This window comes from Odocoileus virginianus, chromosome 30 (genome assembly GCF_023699985.2).
Source record: "Odocoileus virginianus isolate 20LAN1187 ecotype Illinois chromosome 30, Ovbor_1.2, whole genome shotgun sequence".
Classification (NCBI taxonomy): Eukaryota; Metazoa; Chordata; class Mammalia; order Artiodactyla; family Cervidae; genus Odocoileus; species Odocoileus virginianus.
Genome location: NC_069703.1, coordinates 39521901 through 39539109, shown reverse-complemented (window position 1 = coordinate 39539109; position 17209 = coordinate 39521901). Strand labels below are relative to the sequence as shown.

Genomic DNA, 17209 nt, shown 5'->3' with positions numbered 1-17209 from the left:
CCGCCTCCCCACTCCCGCTGGGCAGCATCTTCTTCGGGGAGGCTAGGGCGGCCGGCGTCGCTCCATCCGATTCCCTCGGCTCTGAGAATCCGGTTCTTCTCTATTTACCCTCCCCGCCAACGTGATTGGAGCAGGGCATGGCCACCCACTCCAGTATCCCTGCCTGGAGAATCCCATGGACAGAGGAGCCTGGCGGGCTACAGCCCATGGGGGTCCCAAAGAGTCGGACACGACTTAGCAACTAGACAACAACAAAGTGATTTCTCTCCGGAGCGCTCGGGGGCGTACCCCGGACTATGCCCCTCTAGTGTGCCCCGCCCTTAACGCCGGATTTTCACCCCTCGGCATCTTGCGAAGCAGAGACCATCACGCCCATCTTACAGGTGAAGACTGTGAGGTTCAGATGCAGGAAGGTTCAGATAGTAGGGTTGGGCGGAGCGGGAACTCTGGCCGCCTCCTCGGGAAGCTCCCCGCACGGCGCTTGGAACCTGTGGGCTCTCAGTTGCCCGAAGGTCCTCTCCGGGGCGCCTGGAAGGGACGGACTGTGCGAGGCGGGGGAGGGCGTGCGGCTTCAATCCTGGTTCTGCTCGCTCCGGCTGCGGGGCGAGGCAGGGGTCTCAGTCTTCCCACGTGGGGAGGACACCCTCCCAGGCCTCCTGAAAGCCGTCAGCCGGGGACTTGGGGCCCTCGGATCCTCCGAGTCACCGGGCGCGCACACAGCGCTTACCTTCGAGCCTCGGCCTTGAGACTCGCTGCCTCCTTTCAGCCGTGGGGCCGGGCCAGACACTGGCTGGACACTGGCCTGACACTGGCCGAACTGGCGCGGGGGCTCCCGGTGGGCGGGGCGGGGCGGGACCGGACCGGGGGCGGGGCCGGGCCAGGGGGCGGGGTCGGGCGCCAAACGTCCACGGAGACCGCTGCAGGGCTGGAGCCCAGGCGTGCGGACTCGGACCCGGACCAACTCCGGCGCTGAGCGCCAGGTGAGCGAAACTAGGGGCCTGGGGGGTTCGCCCCTCCACTTTCCCCAACTTTTTGTTCGGTCGCTCCCTCCAGAAAGGCCCTGAGGGTGGGGGTGGGGGTGGGGGCGGGAGCGGGGTTCTCCTTTTTTCCCGCGGCAGGAGTGTGGACGCGCGCGGAGGCGGGACCCCGGAGTGTTAGGAATCCGGCCCCCGGCAACTTCCTGCGACCAGGGATCTCCGGACTGTCTCCAAGTTGCTGCCTCTCCCGGGGTCCCCAACGGCGACTCACGCCCTCCAGAATCTCAGCTTGTCCCCATCCTCTCTCGGCAGGCCTCCGTTTCCTTCCCTCCCCGCCGGGACCCGCGGCGGGGCTAGGGAGTTGGGACCGGGGCGCCAGCTCTGGGCTGGGGCGGGGGTGGTCATTTCTCCAGTTTGGGGCTGGGGAAAGGGCTCCATACTCAGAGAGCAGGCAGGGAACGGGCCTCGCCTCCTCCTAGGACGCTCTCAGGGCTGTGCCAAGAAGTGCCCGCGGTTGGGTCCTGTGTGGACCCCCCGGTCCTGCGTGGCGTGCGCTGCGTGACCCCAGCAGACCCGTCCGCCTCTCCGGGCCGCAGTTTCCCTCTGTGAACCCCAGGCCTTGGACGCGGAAGACGCCGGGCTCCATGGTAGGGCCTGGGCCTTCAGCGCTCCTGTCGGAGGCAGGGATGGGATGTCCTGTTTTGAGCTTTGGGGTACGGATGGGGAGAGAGAAGGGTAACAAGGTCTCCTTCCTGGGGCCTCGGCTACGGGTTCCAGCGATGCAGCTGTTGGGAAACCAGACTGGGGCAGTCAGGACTCACCACTGGAGAGCGAGGTCCTAACCCTCCTCTCCTGCGGGGCCCCGAGCGCCTGGTCCGGGGCACCGCTTCCTCCCACACCCTGTCTTTCGTGGGGGTCACATCACACGTTTCCCGGCTACTCCCGCCCGGCCCGGGTTCAGTCCCTCAAGCCGCAGGCCGGGCCGCACCAGCAGCTGGGAAGGGCTTACGCCGGGCGGCCCAGACCCTGGGGTGCAAGGGCGGTGTTGCTCTGGCCGGGACGCGGGCCACTAAGGCCTCGGGCGGAGGAGGCCGGAAAGGAGGCCAGGCGGCGGGAAAGGGGGATGATTCATCCGGAGGAGCCCGAATTGGAAACGCTGCAACCTAGGGGAACAGTGTTGCCTGGGCCGACGGGAGAGCCAGGAGAGGAAGGAGCTCACCGGCAAGGCCCGGAGCCTGGCACCCGCGGCCCCCCGCCCCCTGCCCCCTGCCCGGGCCGTAGACGGCGGCTGGAGGAGGAGAAGGGGGCTCTTCGCGGAGTTTCAAGAAATCCTGCGCGAAGTCTGCCGCTGGTTTTGGTCTGAGCGGTCTTCTCAGAGTCTAGCTCAAGTCTGCCTTGCTGCAGCTTCAGTGCTGACTGAGGAGGTCTGGAAGGAGGGGGCGGGCAGGAAGAGGCTGGAGTCCGTGACACCTCCCCCCCCCCCTTTCTCCGCTGCGGTACGTGAAGCGCAGTAGGGGGAAGGGGGGCCCGCGAGCGACCCCAGCGGACCCGGGCGGCCAAGTGCCCCCTCCCTCCTTTACTAAGGTGCAGCCACGTGCGGGGGTGAGCTCGATCGCGGGCGGGACTTACCCTACAGGCGCCGCTGCCGGGGGCCTCACGCCTCCCAGGGCCCGGGACCCGCAAGCTGGCCAAGAGGGCGCCGGCGGCCGGAGCCCCGCAGCCGAGGATGCGCCAGGGAGCAGCCCGCGCCCCCCTCCCTCGTCTCCGCCCGCGGGCCCGGCCAACTCCGGCTTCTGCCGCGCGTCCCTGGCTCGGAGCTCCGCTGCGGAAAACCCGAGCGGGGGCGGCTCTCCGCCTCGCAGCCCGGGAAAATCCGGGGGTGGCCGCCAGGGATCTCCAAGCGTCCTGGGTGAGGAGGTCCCATCTTCCCTCCTGGATTGGGGCCCCCAACCTGGCGCTCCGACCGTAGGCCCGTCGGTTCAGTCCCTGCCTCCCCACTTCTCTCCGCAGAGCGCCCAGACGGCGACGAGATGACGGCCGGGAGCCCCGGAGACTGCGGGGAGGTGCGGAGGAGCCCCGAGGGCCGCGTCTCGCGCCTGGGCCGCCGCCTGGGCCGCCGCCGGCGCGCGCGCTCCCCTCCTGAGCCCCTGCGGGTGCGGGCGCGGCTGCGACTGCGCTCGCCGTCGGGGGCGTTCGCGGCTCTGGGGGCGCTCGTGGTCCTGGTGGGCATGGGCATCGCCGTGGCCGGCTACTGGCCGCACCGCGCCGGAGTCCCGGGACCCCGGGCTGCGAACGCCAGCGCGCCTCCTCTGAGCGAGCTGCGGCGCGAGGGTCGCGGCGCCGGCCGAGCTCACGGCCCGCACGAGCGGCTGAGACTCCTTGGGCCGGTGGTCATGGGCGTTGGCCTGTTCGTGTTCATCTGCGCCAACACGCTGCTCTACGAGAACCGCGACCTGGAGACGCGACGGCTTCGCCAGGGGGTGCTGCGGGCTCAGGCACTGCGGCCCCCGGACGGCCCGGGGTGGGACTGCGCGCTTCTCCCCAGCCCCGGACCCAGGACTCCCCGAGCCGTAGGCTGCGTGGAACCAGAAAGCTGGGACCTGTCCCCGCGTCGGGGTACCTCACCCGTCCCGTCAGTGCGGAGTCTGCGTTCAGAGCCAGCTAATCCTCGCTTGGGGTTACCTGCCCTGCTTAACAGTTACCCGCTGAAGGGCTCAGGGCTGCACCCACCCTGGGGTCCGCGGCCCCAGGCCGGCCATGTGATCATCACCGTGCAGCCCTCTGGCTCCTGCATCGAACATTCCAAGTCTTTGGATCTGGGCCTCGGAGAGCTCCTGCTGGGGGCCCCAGGGGCTCGGGACTGTGCTCACCGAAGTTGGCCACGGCTGGACCGCCTCAGTTTGGGGGGTTATGCCAAGTTGGGAGCAGGAGGGGACTTGGGGGCCCGGGTCTGAGGAGCAGGGGGACAGCCTGCTGTGAGGCTGCAGCGTGGACTGTGGTACAGCCCTAGGAGTCCCGATGTCTAGTAGAGGTTTCAGTCACATCCCAGCCAGGGGGGAGATGATGCTCCCGCCCCAACAGCTGCCAAGGCCTCCTGACTTGCATGTCGGCAAAGAAATGCCAACTGCACAAGGGTTCAAAAAGCTAGAGAGGATGTGTTTTAATGTGGACCCTGGAGACCAGCATGACTCAGCCTCAGGAATTCCTTCAGCCTCCAAAAGTGGCCTTAGCCCTGGACAGGTACCTGAGGGGGCTGGAGGTCCAGGGGATGCATCTGGTGGGTGTCTTGGCAAACCCCAAGGATCCTCAGACCTGGAAGGTAGGTCATGACCTGGAAGGTAGGCTGGGGCAGGCTCCCTCCAAGGTGGCACTGGTGCTGGGGTTTGAGCCTCTGGGAAGATGGGCAATGCAGTCGAGTTGAGACCTTCCACTGCCATCTGGGACTGAGCCCTTAACTCCCACCACCTAAACCTCTTTCTCCCTCAGCCATGCTGGGTACATCCCGGTAAGGGTTAGACTACTGCCAATGCCTCTATACTAGGGTCTACCCCTCCCCAAACAGGTCTGAGAAGCCCCCTTCTCTCCTTTGTCATGGCCCATGCCATGAAATCTTCTTCCAGGTGGCAAAAAGCATTAGCCAGTTCTCAGAAATCCTTTTATATATTGAAGCACCATTTTGGTCAGTGTGGCTAGCTTTAGAAAATGGCTTGGATTTGGGTCTCCCTGACCCATGTTTTTCCTAAGTTGCTAGTAGGGGAAGAGAACTTTAAGAGTTGATCAATCTTCACAGAGTCAGTTTTTTTTTTTTTAAGTTTATTGAAAAATGCAACACAAGAAGAAGCAAGACCAAACAGTATCTAAACACTACCACTTCTCTTACTACAAAAGGCCGAGATGGCAGACCTAAATATTGCCTATTTAATCTAAGGTTTTTGTCAATTTGATTCGGCTGCCATAGTTTCCTATTTTGTCGAGAAATGTAAACAACTACTTGATATGATTCATAATTTTTTTTTTTTTAATTTACAAAGCTCCTTCATTTTTGTCACCAAAATAAAACATTTGAGAGAGATTTGTAGAACCAGCCAGCCCGGGGACTGAGATACTGGGCAGGTATTTCCCATGAGCATTCCTTGGTGTTGGTCAGGCTGTAGCTCTGGCTCCATTTCCAAAGGTGGACTGTTGCCTCGCCACCCTTAGCTGCCCCGAAGAACACACGGTGGGGGCTGGGGGCGGGCAAAGATTCCCTGACAGGTCCCTGCAGCCAGGCTCTGTGGGCCCTCAGCTGATAAATTCAGGTCCTGCTTTGTGGGTGGGAGGGTTGACAGAGACCTCACGTGGCTTGGAGGAAATCTTTATTTCTCAAGTGGAATAAAAATCAAATTGCAGCGAGAGTTGTTACTGTGGTGTGTCTGAGTCACTTTAGGAAAATGGCTGCCAAGCTGTTGACCTTGGAAATGAACTCTTCTCCCCTCTTCACCGTTTCCACCTGGACAGTCTGTTTTTCTTCTCACGCATGCATGCACACAATTGCAGGAAGAAAAAAAAATTCAAACAATTGCCAAACCCCAAGTTCGTTAACCAGAGAGGGAGGAAGGTGAAAGAGGCTTGGAAGGACACCCCTTGCGCTGGCTTGTCCATATTGTGGCTTCTCAGTGCCGGCAGGGCTTTGGAGATCTTCTGGTCCAGTTTATAGTCAGGGAAGCAGGGGGAAGTGAAGCCAGCTGGTGACGGACCGAGGGGAAGTTCAGGCCCCCGAGGTGTGGTCCTGGGCTGTGAAAGCAGCCACTTTGAGCGGGTACCATGGGATACAGGGGTGCCGCAGATTCCCGACGCACGTGCCCTGCCCTTGTCCTTTGCCCGTCTCCACTCCACAGCCATCAGCTCTGGGCTCCTGCAGCTCTTCCGAGTGGCAGAGCTGGCCACTGGCAAGCGAGCTCTCCTGGCACACCTGCTTGATGTGAGCTGGATTTCCAACCTCGCCACCGCTCCGGGCCACAAAGCCTTGGCTTGGGCACCGCCTGGAAAGCCCCGCCGCTCCAGACCTACGCTCCCAGGCTGTGAGTCTGTCCCTGAGACAGGGCGCTCTCCTTCCCCCCAGCCAGTCACACATCCTACCTCAGTTCCTCCCCGTCCCTGCCCAGAGAGAGCGCTACCTGTGGGTCAGTAACAGTCTCAAGGAAGGACTCAGAGAAAAACACACACACGTGAGATCAGTTCAAACCAACTGCGTTTGTCGAGACAAAGTTCAGCCAGTGGACTCCAGGCATGTGCTGCTGGGTCCCACTGCGGGGAGCAGAGGCTTGTAGCCGTCTCTGCTCACCGCCCTGGAGCTCCCAGCGACGGCTGCCTGTGACCCACTGTCCACCTCAGGGAGATGAGCTTCTGTCCTAGACTTAGGATTCTAAGACCGTGTAGGGAGATCTGTCTGTGGGAAGCGAGCTGGAAGATTAGAGAAGGCCTACTGAATAAAAATGCACCCCCCCCCAAATCTTTACCAGGAATAGTGGAATTGGGGACATCAGTTCCTCATTTTCAAAAACAAACAAAAAGAAACCCTAAACCCACCACAAAAATCAAGCCACAAAACCGGACAGACCTCAGGTGGCAAGTGGGAATGAGTGGAGCTGGCGTTTGTGCCCCTTTGTCAAGGTGGGTTTTGTGGGGAGGGAGGCCCATGAGAGCCATCCCCCTGCTCCAGAAAGGACAGTCTGCAGGCAGGTGCCAACGGTGAGGAGTAAGGTCAAGGACCACAATCGCCTGCTGGGTTACACTCCCTGTCACTCTAGGATTAGAGAGAGAGGCCCAGGGATGGTCTCCCGGAAATACGTCTGAGCAGATCCGACTGAGGTAAACCCCACCACGCCCCCTGTCAAGCGCACATTCTCAGAACTAGAAAACCTTAAAAAAAAAAAAGGAAAAAAGAAAAATCTCGTCAGCTTGCTTTGTCCACATTGCCGGGAAACATGTGCTATCAGTGCCTCTGGCCCAAAGTGCCTATTTTCCCATGAGTTTTGGTCTCCTGAGATGGGAGGTGGCGGGGGAGCGCTTAGCTGAGCCACTGCTTCTGATGAGGTAAGAGGGGCAGGAGGGCAGGAAGGAACGAAGGCCACGGATACGTTCAAACATTCACAGTATCAGATATGTCTGAAGCAACGTCTTACGTCTTTGATCTAAAGAGGCTCCAAAGAGAAAGAGCGGGGGAGAGGCAGGAAAACTGCACTACCTTCCGAGCAGAGGCGACGGGGCGCACTGGCCTAGGGTCTGCGCCTTAGGGCGGCCGCCCTGCCTGACATTCTCTCAAAGGGACATCACTGGCTCTGAGGAAGCGCTGGCTTGTGAAGTTTCTGCAGAGTATAAACCAGGCGAGGATCGGGGAGGCCCCGCTAAGCTAGCTTTGTCCCCCCAACACGCTGACAGTGTCACTGGAGGATTTCCAGAATGCTATGGACCCTGTCAGTGTAAGTGGGGGAGAGGCTGGTCTGAAGGGGTTCCAAACCACCCCATTTAAAAAAAAAAAGAAAAAGCTCTTTAAAAACAGTCCATAGAGTGAAAAGTTGCACAATTTCTGGTATCACAATATAGAAAAAGGTATTCAAAAGGATCAGTGATGTCTAGAAGACTTTCTTGGTATAAACTCCAAATAGAAAAAGAAATTGATTTTCTGGTGGTTTAGAATCAATCATCTTAAAAGTCTGAAGTCTAACTATTGCTGGTTAGCTTCTTTATCATTCCGCTGGTTTTTCTCTGGGATGGCAGATGGGCAGGGGAGCAGGGGTTAGGGGGAGAGGGTGGGAGAGTTCCTAGAGGAAAGAGAGAAGCAAAGTTTTAAAATCTTGCAAAGGAGACCTCCCCGTCCCCCTGCCAAGTTCTTGAGGCCACGGGTGACAATCAGGGCCTGAGCGGGTTTTACAGAGCCCCATCCTACCTGGTGACTGATGGCTTCTTCAAATTATTTGTAAATGACTTTTAGGCATGGGTTTATCTGGAATCCTGGCTCCCCAAAAGTCAGCTACCCTGCTTCCAACTCTCTAGTCTGGCCCCAGGGCTTCAACCATCTCTCTCCAACCCCCCAAAACGCCTCATTTCCAGACAACTAGTCCTGCTTTTCTTGGTTTTGTTCTCTTCCTCTGACCTCCCAGGTCTAGACCCAGACAGACCTGTGACAGCACAGAACACAGTAGCAGGGAGAAAGGGAGATGGGGAAGCAGGAAGGTGAGGGGAGATTCAAGAGGTGGGTGGGGTTTACATCCACGCGTGGGGAAGCTCCTCCAGCCCATCACTGAGGGCAGGAGGACACCTAGCTGCTTTAGTTGGGCGCCAGAAACTGAGCAACCTCCCACACCCCCCTCCTCAGGCTTCGTCCGCCTTCAGCTGATCAGATGCCAGTGTGGACCCCTCTGGAGGAATAGGTCCGCCGCACAAGAACAGCCCCTACCTGAGCTCACTCCTCAGAGATTTCGGTTTCCTGATGGACGACCACCTTGGTCACTGACATGTCTGGGTGCTGCTCCTTCGCCTCCTTGATGGCCTGTACCAGGACCTGAGGAAGACAGAAATGACACCCATCAGACAGAAAGCAGCCTGGCTAGTGAAGAAGGAACGGGTCATGGGACACTCCGTCTCTGGCAAGTTCAATCTTCCTATCTGCAGAACCAGGGCCGAGTGTAGGCTGAGCCACACTGATGATGGCTGAACCCATCAGTCATCATGCTGCTTAGGGAGGGTGCTGGACTAAATGACAGACACGGGGAAAGCTAAGAGCTGTCTTCAGGAAATCAGGGAGGACTTCAGAGGGGACAGCCTGGGTGGGTCTGGGAGGATTCACTCAAGATAGGGTGTCTAAAGAACAAAGCAAAAAATCTGTGCTCAGCGCAGGGTAACCGGGAAGCTCAGGACAGGAGAGGAAGATAATGAAGCATGATGCAAGGAGGAAGAGATGTCTTTGGCTGAAGTAGAGAAAAGAAAGGAAGGAAGAGTGGGAGGGTGTATGACATGCCATTACTTATTATTTCTTGATCTTCACAACTCAATGAATCAAGTTAGTATCCTTAATTCCATTTTATAGATAAGGAAACCAAGGTTCAATGGTTAAAATGCTTAATGTTTCAGAGCTAGTAAGTAATATAATGGGGATTTTCACTTAAGTCTATCAGACTTTCCCCTTTACCAGACTGTTTTTCAGTTTCAGTGGGAAGTGGAAGGGCATGATGACCCTATTTTAGTATCTGGAGGAGCTTTGATCATTTTAGGAAAGTGAAAAGGAGCAGATGAAAAGTTAAAGAAGAGTAATGATACCACTGGGCTTCCCTGGAGGCTTAGCGGTAAAGAATCCGCCTGCGATGCAGAAGACACAAGAGACCCAGGTTCAATCCCTAAGTCAGGAAGATCCCCTGGAGAAGGGCATGGCAACCCACTCCAGTATTCTTGCCTGGAGAATCCCATGGACAGAGGAGCCTGGGCTACAGTTCATAGGGTCGCAGAGTCGGACATGACAGAAGCGACTGAGCACGCATGCATGCACAATGACACTGCTACTCCCCTTGGGCTGCAAGTCTCAGCCTCAAGCTCAGAGCACCCCAGGGTGGAAAAGCCCAATACAGCCTTTGAGGGATGGTGGCATGGGATTCTCAGAGACAGCCTGCGCCCACACACCCCCACCCCCCCCATCAAAAAGGGCTCTAGCTAGATTTGACCAGCTGATTGTCGACTCTGGCTCTTAAGACTACCTCTAGGAGGGATGCGAAGAAGGGAAATCCCTCTTTTGGTCTCCTGACTCCATGAAAGCCATTGCTGTAACTGCTACCCCTACGGAGCCCTGATCATCCCCCCTCATCCTGTTTGCTCAACCAAGACCCTGCCCAAGCCCTCTCTCTGGTTCTTCTCTCCTACACCTGCTCTCTCTGACAACCTGCATCTTCTTCAAGAGCCCCCTCCCCATCCAGAGCCCACCATGTCTTATTCCTTCCACATGTCCCCATGTCTCAGGGACTGGAGGACAATTGAGTACTGCTCTGGGCTATCAAGGTGTGCATGTCCTTTTGTCACAATAACCTGAAAGAAACCTAGGGTTATTTTTATTTTACAGATGGCAAAACTACAGAAGATAAGTCAAATAACTCGCTCAAAGACACACAACCAGTAAGTTGCAGAGTGAGGATTCAACCCAGGTCTGTCTCATGGCAAAGCTAAAGCTCTTTCCCAGGCCGTCTAGCACAGACTGAGCACGTGGCCGGGGCTCAGATCACATCAGGCTGCGTGGGTGGGTGCAGGCTGGTAATGCAGCGTGATCCCTGAGCTGGGGCACACAGGCTGCCAGGGCTCCCACCTGGGCTTCTGCAGCCTCACTGCTGGGACCCTCAACCCAATGTTCTTAGCTGTGAGTCTCCATCCTGCTACCCAGGGAACGGCCAGCACTGCAGCTCAGTTTTTTTTTTTTTCTACTTTTTTAGGCACTCAGCATATCAGCATAAAGGCCACAGAACTATGGCTCCAGCACTCCTGTCAATGATTCCAGAAGCATTTGCATGCAGTCTCTTCCACCCCCTCTTCTCTGCAGCTTTACAGTTCTAACTTCAGCTGCCAGAGAATTGGGAACATTAATCCTGACCTTATTATTTGCTAATTGCTTCAAGCCCACAATTAGCACCTAATTAACATAAAAGCATAGAATTTTAGCACTCACAAGGGCCCAGAAATGATCTAGATCAACCTACTCTCTTTTAGGAGATGAAACAAACAAACAAAAAAAAATCAGAGGTAAAGTGATTTGCCCAAGGTCACACAGCAAGTTCGCCATAGGTCTGAGAAGAAACAGGTTCCAAGTCTCCTGAGTCCCAGCCTTTCACACCAGTCCCGGCTGGCTGGCTGGCCCCTCCCAGTGCAGAGACCATAGGCTGGTCTGATCGCTTCTACTGCCTCCAGCACAGGTTACACGATACCCCCTGAACAGCAGCAGTTTTCCCATTTGCTTGGAGTCCACCGCATGCCACACGATGTACATCTGTATCTCACTTGATTCTCCCAACATCCTTGAAGGAAGACCTAGCTTATAGATGAGGAAACAGAGGCTGAGGGAGTTAGAGCTAAAATCTGGTAAGAACTAGGATCCAAGCTCAAGTCTTTTTGAGTCTGCAGCCCATGTTTGCTGCTTCCTCAATCTGTGGCGCCCCCCCCCCCCACCCCCCACAGGTCTCGTGATCTGATTCCCTTTATCCTCTTTCTTAATTGAGGGCTGGAGAAGCTTAGGGGGCTCTTTGGAGATAAAGCTGTTGTCTTGTGCAAGCCAACTCTGGTATCCATCAGTCAACCTGCTGGGAAACCTTCCCACATTCAGAATCTCCTTGGCATCCCCACCTGATCGTGGTCAATATCCGCATCTCCTGTGATCACAATTCTCTTTTCAATCCGGGTCTCTGAAATCCCACCTTTTACAGTCTGAAACCAAAGAGAAAAGTTATCATGTAAGAAAGAAAGAAATAAAGGAAGGGAGGAAGGGAGGAAGGAAGGAAGAAGAAAAGAAAAACCCAAACAGCAAAACAAATAACAGCAAGAAATCAGTCTGAAAACTATACTCCAAATTTTAATCTGCTGTGGGGTACTGCGTAGAATTGAAAACTATACTCCAAATTTTAATCTGCTGTGGGGTACTGCGCAGAATAGCTTTCTCACACACTTGTTCACAATTTGGACTAGATCTGCTAAAATGAGCACACCTCTGTTCCTCTGTATTGCTAAAAATTTTTAATAAGCTAAATATAATTCTCTGAGTAAACAGAACAGGTGTTTCTTTTTGCTCTTTTCCTGTATATTTTGATTATTTTCAAGAGGAAAAAAAATCAGAAGACTATAAACAAAAATGTCATGCAGCTTGAAACTAAGCTCTTTGTTTTAAAACAGTCTCCTATGACTAATGTCAAAAGATCCTCAAATAATGCTCCCTACTTGACATATGAGGAAACCAAGGTCTAGATACATGAAGTAACTGGCTTCCAGTCATCTGTGTGTTTGGTCAGGAATCTAGATTTCTTATTTATAAGAAAATGCTTTTTCCTCTAGTGCCACTGCAAATATGGATTATCTCTGATTTTCTGGGAGTAGTTCCAATTTTAGATACTTTGTCCCTCTTGCCCCCATAAACAATATTCTAATGATTCCAATATTTCAGCATCTGAACTATTGTTCCCATGGCCTAGATCCTTGACATGACATAAAAATTCTTTGTGAGACCCCAAGTTCTGACTTTTGACTTGGAAAATATGGTTGCTTAATAATCCCAACAAAACTTGCCTTTAAACTGACTTCCCCAGCCAGACAGAGGACCCACTGACCAGGGAGACAGAGGACTGTGTAAAGAGAAAAAGTGACTCCATGAGACCACTAAGGAGGCAGGGATGCTCAGGGTCTCCCTGGGTTTGTTACTGGGGAAAGCAGCAGGGCCTTTCCACCTGAACATGGGGAATAACTTGCCTCAGTAAAGATAAAGCTGAAAATCCTTGTTTATGGACCAGGGTTCTCACAGAGAGGCAGCAGGCCTGGCATGCCACTGCACTCCATAAAGGAATTTCTAGCTGTCTGTTACCTTGGTAATCTGAGTTGTGGTGGTGCTGCTGGTGGTCTCAGATGTGATGGTCTGAGCTGTCAGCAAGACTCCTGGGTCCAAGTCGCCGTTGCTGTCGTCCGTCTGCAGAAGGAGACACAACGCATCAGCATGCCTCTCGGGAAGCCGTGGGGGCAGACGCTGGAGATGCAGCTTTGCTCTGCACATCCTAAAGCAAACCCCCAATTCCCTTCCAGTGATTTCTTATTTAGTAAATAAAAGGAATCCCCTGGGGACAAAGCTCCTAAAAAAGCTGGATGAATCTAGTTTCCTTAGCACTGGGTCAGGGACAGGAGTGGATCAGAGAACGGAGGAGGCTGTGTAACCACAGATTCAAAAACAGTGACAGTAACTATGCACATGTATAGAGCATGTGACAGCTCACAAATGACTTTCAAAACTTCATCTTTTTTTGATGCTTACATGAGTCCTATCAATATGAATAGAAAAGGCAGACACTTACTAGCACTCCCAGGTGAGACGTGTGTGTGTGAGCTTCAGTTGTAGCCGACTCTGCAACCCTATGGACTGTAGCCCGCCAGGCTCCTCTGGCCCTGGGATTCTCTAGGCAAGATTTGGAGTTGGTTGCCATGCCCTCCTCTAGGGGATCTTCCCGACCCAGGGATCTAACCTGCATCTCTTACATCTCCTGCCCTGGCAGGTGGATTTTTTTAGTCACTAGAGGTAAGACTCAGGCTCAGAGAAAGTGAATGGTTTGCCAAAGGACTCAAAACAAATCCTCTCTACAAATCTAGAGCTCTTTACACACCACCCAAGGCAAGAAGGAAAGGTATAAACTCTTGGTTGCTAAAGCAAGGCTAGATTCTGAGTCATATGCCAGAACTTTCCAGAAAGAACAAGGAAAGGTCCCTGCTGGGGTATAAGGAATCTTAGGCTATCTTCTTTGAAGATTAATACGGAAGACTGGAGCACATGAGGTATGTTCTTTCAAGGCTAAGTAGGGGAAATACATAGAATATCTCAATGACAATTATGAGACCAAAAGGACCATTGAAATGGGTCCTCCTCATTACAGGAAGGGTAAAATGCTGGGCTACACAACTAATCTACACAGAGAACATGGGCTGTGGCTACTTCTTATTTCTCTGGAGCTCACTCTACTAGGACCAAGATAAGTATATTATGATCAGGCTGAGAAATGACATTAGCAAAAAAGGAAGAGAAATGTTTGGCAGGAGCCAGACTCGGCCCGATGAACAGTTATCAGCAACCATTTGGGCCATTAGCAGACTCAGAGCTGCTGACAACCCCTGACTAAGATGAAAACAAATGAGGGGAGGAGGATGGAGGCTACCTACAGCTATATGCTTTTCAGACTGGCATGACCTAAACTACCCAACACTGGTATCATACACTGACTCAGAGGGGGATTTAGAGAACTGCAATCGTTTTCATAAAGTATCCTGCAGCAAGCAATGTGTCAGTTACTCTCTCTGCCTCTTTACAGAAGTCATTTATATTATAAGCAGAGGCCTCCAACCCTTTTGAGTAAGGACCACATTTCACTGAGCCAAAAATTTGAGGCATTAGGGGGAGGGCAGGAAGAGGAGAAGAGAATTAGGAGAGAATCCCTGGCTGGGTTCCCTTCCAGGTAGGAATCTGGACAGTACAGAGAGAATTTGATTGTGTCACTTAAGTCTTTCACTCATGCCAGCCACCCTCATACCAGGCATATTACTGACTAGTTCACTAACACTTTCTTTAGCCCAGACCCACCGATCTACCTTAGATTCAGACTCAACTAATATTTATTGCACTCACACTATATGCCAAGCATATAATGCAGCTGTTACCTCAATCACATCTATCAATATCTGAAGTAGGTTCTATTATTACACTATATAGGAAGTTAACTTTCTATAACTTTAGTATATGGAAACTTAAGACAACTGAGGTCCAGAGAAGTTAAATAAACTGTCAAGGTTTCTATGCTGATAAATGTTTGAACTAGGACTGAGGGCAAAGACTTCTTGTCTGAAGATTGGGGTTCAGGTCCCAGCTCAGACAGTGGCTGGCTATGGGATCTTGGCAAGTCATTATGACTTTACTGAGTTTTAGTTTTTCTCACTTTTACAATAGGCAATCCCGTGCCCTGCTTCCACTGTAGCTGTGAAGATCAAAAGAAATTTGAAAAATAAAAGTACATTTTGAGTTGTTAAGAATTTGTGTCCCAATATAAACAGAACGGGAGAAGGCAATGGCACCCCACTCCAGTACTCTTGCCTGGAAAATCCCATGGACGGAGGAGCCTGGTGGGCTGTAGTCCACGGGGTCACAAAGAGTCAGACACGACTGAGCGACTTCACTTTCACACACTGGAGAAGGAAATGGCAACCCACTCCAATGTTCTTGTCTGGAGAATCCCAGGGACGGCAGCGCCTGGTGGGCTGCCGTCTATGGGGTCGCACAGAGTCGGACACGACTGAAGCAACTTAGCATACACAATGGACTATTACTCAACCATAAAAAAGAACGAAATAATTTTGCCATTTGCAGCAGCATGGATGAACCTAGAGATTATCATACTAAGTGAAGTCAGAAAAAGACAAATATCATATAATATTGCTTATATGTGGAATCTAAAAAAATGATACAAATGAACTTATTTACAAAACAAAAAAAAAATAAGACACAGCAAAAGCAAGCTTATGATTACTAAAGAGGAAAAGATGTGTAGCGGGGAGGGATACATTAGGAGTCTGGGATTAAAATACAAACTATTATATATAAAATAGATAACCAACAAGGACTTACTGTTGGTTATCTATAACCAACAGGGAACTATATTCAATATTTTATAATAACCAATAATGGAAAAGAATCTAAAGAATGTATGTGTGTTTATATATATATACACACATATATGTATACACATATACATATACACATACACACATATATGTATACACATATATGTACACATATGTGTATACATATATATGTATAACTGAATCACTTTGCTGTATACGTGAAACACAACACTGTAAATCAACTATATTTCAATACTTTTTCTTTTTTAATTTTAAATTTATTTATTTCTTTCAATTAATTTATTTTTAATTAAAGGCTACTTGCTTTACGGAGTTGTGTTGGTTTCTGCCAAACATCAACATGAATCAGCCATAGGTCAATAATATTTTTAATTAAAAAAAAGAGTTTGTGTGCCAAGAGGGCTAAATCTTCTTAAAGAACTCCTCCTCTACTAAACCTGAGAATCTGTTATCATCTACCTTCACCCACCCCCTTATTCCTCCTTTTCTGTCTTGAGAAGGTAGAAGAGGGAGGAGACACTGTTATGATTTCTGACTTACACTCTTCCCACATGGGGCCTCTTTTCTTACCAGCGCTTCCTAAAAAGGGTACTGTAGCTTTCACAGTTGCTTATAAAGTTAACCATTCCCTTATCCTATGACACAGCAGTTCCACTTAGGTGTTTACCCAAGATAAGTGAAAACATGTGTCCACAGAAAGACTTGCACGTGAATGCTTAAAGCAGCTTTATTTATATTTCCCCCAAACTGGAATCAACTCAACTGTCCATCAAGAAATGAAAGCATAAACATATTGTGGTATATTTGTACAATGGAATACCACTCAACAATACAAAACAGTGGACTATGGATTCATATAACATGGATGACTCTGAAAAACATGTTCAGACAGAAAAGGGTATGACTGTATACTTTCATTTATATGAAATTCAAGAATAGGCAAAGATTGGAGAAGGCTAAGAAGAAATTTTCAGGGGTCATGGAAATGTTCTGTGTCCCCAAAATGTCTTGGTTACACAGATAGACACATTTACCAAAACCAATCAAACCAAACTCATCACCTGTGCATATCACAGGTGATATGTAAATATTACCTCAAGTACACATACATAGATATACATGCAAAAAGGAAAAAACCCTATTCTGGCTCCCCACCTCCTCTCACCGTGTCCCAAAGTGTAGGAATTATGGACCGATTGAAATAAGGTTTCCAGGTCTACTTGTCTGGCAAGATAATAAAAACAGAAGCAGAAATAATTATAGTAAATAAATAGTAACCATAGCAAATAATTATCTGGTGCTTATCATGTGCCAGTCACTTTTTTCTACATATTACTTATACCATACCGCACTGTGCTTTTTCATTTACCAATTTATCCTGTAGACATTCCCATGAGAAGCTTTAAAAAACTAATTGCAAAGAATTACCATAATTGGATGTACTATATATAATTTATTTAACCTGTTTCCTATTGAGGGGCACTTAGGTTATTTCCATGGTAGTGACAACTTAATCTGAAATGAACATTTTATGTACATTAATTTATTCATTCCTTGCAACAACCCTATGAGGTAGAACTATTATTAGCCCCATTTTACAAATGAGGAAACTGAGACACAAAGTGATTTTAGTAACTTGACTGGATACTAGTAAGTGATGGAACAGGTTCAAATCCAGTAAATCTAATTTCAAAGTCAACAATTTTCCCCACCATAGTCCACTGTCTAGTCAATAAGAAGTAAGACAAATCACAGATTTGTCTTAAGCCTGGTTAGAGTGAAATAAAGGTAGATGTATGCAAGTGAAATTCACTCAGTTGTGTCTCACTCTTTGCGACCCT

At 51.3% G+C, this 17209-nt stretch overlaps 2 protein-coding genes across 14 annotated transcripts in view; one reads left to right on the top strand and one right to left on the bottom strand.

The window, feature by feature from the left end:
- Nucleotides 1–308: 308 nt before the first annotated feature.
- TMEM200B (transmembrane protein 200B) lies at nucleotides 309–5371 on the top strand. Of its 3 annotated transcripts, none has more exons than XM_020869276.2 (2): nucleotides 309–383; nucleotides 2988–5371. In XM_020869276.2, exon 2 carries the CDS (start codon nucleotides 3008–3010, stop codon nucleotides 3929–3931), a length of 924 nt encoding a protein of 307 aa, XP_020724935.1. In that variant the 5' UTR covers nucleotides 309–383; nucleotides 2988–3007; the 3' UTR covers nucleotides 3932–5371. The 3 variants fall into 3 exon arrangements, with proteins under 3 accessions (XP_020724935.1, XP_070315153.1, XP_070315154.1); XM_070459052.1 differs by lacking the exon at nucleotides 309–383 and adding an exon at nucleotides 893–980; XM_070459053.1 differs by lacking the exon at nucleotides 309–383 and adding an exon at nucleotides 1246–2886.
- EPB41 (erythrocyte membrane protein band 4.1) overlaps nucleotides 5316–17209 on the bottom strand; it is a 178929-nt gene continuing 167035 nt past the window's right edge. For all 11 annotated transcript variants that reach the window (XM_020869270.2, XM_020869273.2, XM_020869268.2 and 8 more), the window contains 4 exons: nucleotides 12559–12660; nucleotides 11334–11414; nucleotides 8416–8520; nucleotides 5316–7780 (listed from right to left, as the gene is read on the bottom strand). In XM_020869270.2, coding sequence (XP_020724929.2) covers nucleotides 8422–8520; nucleotides 11334–11414; nucleotides 12559–12660 — 282 coding nt within the window. In that variant the 3' untranslated portion in view covers nucleotides 5316–7780; nucleotides 8416–8421. The remainder of the gene's footprint in view (nucleotides 7781–8415; nucleotides 8521–11333; nucleotides 11415–12558; nucleotides 12661–17209) is intronic.

Bases quoted from the DNA above. Each gene is read 5' to 3' on its own strand.
- TMEM200B (XM_020869276.2), top strand. From the start codon at position 3,008: ATGACGGCCGGGAGCCCCGGAGACTGCGGGGAGGTGCGGAGGAGCCCC.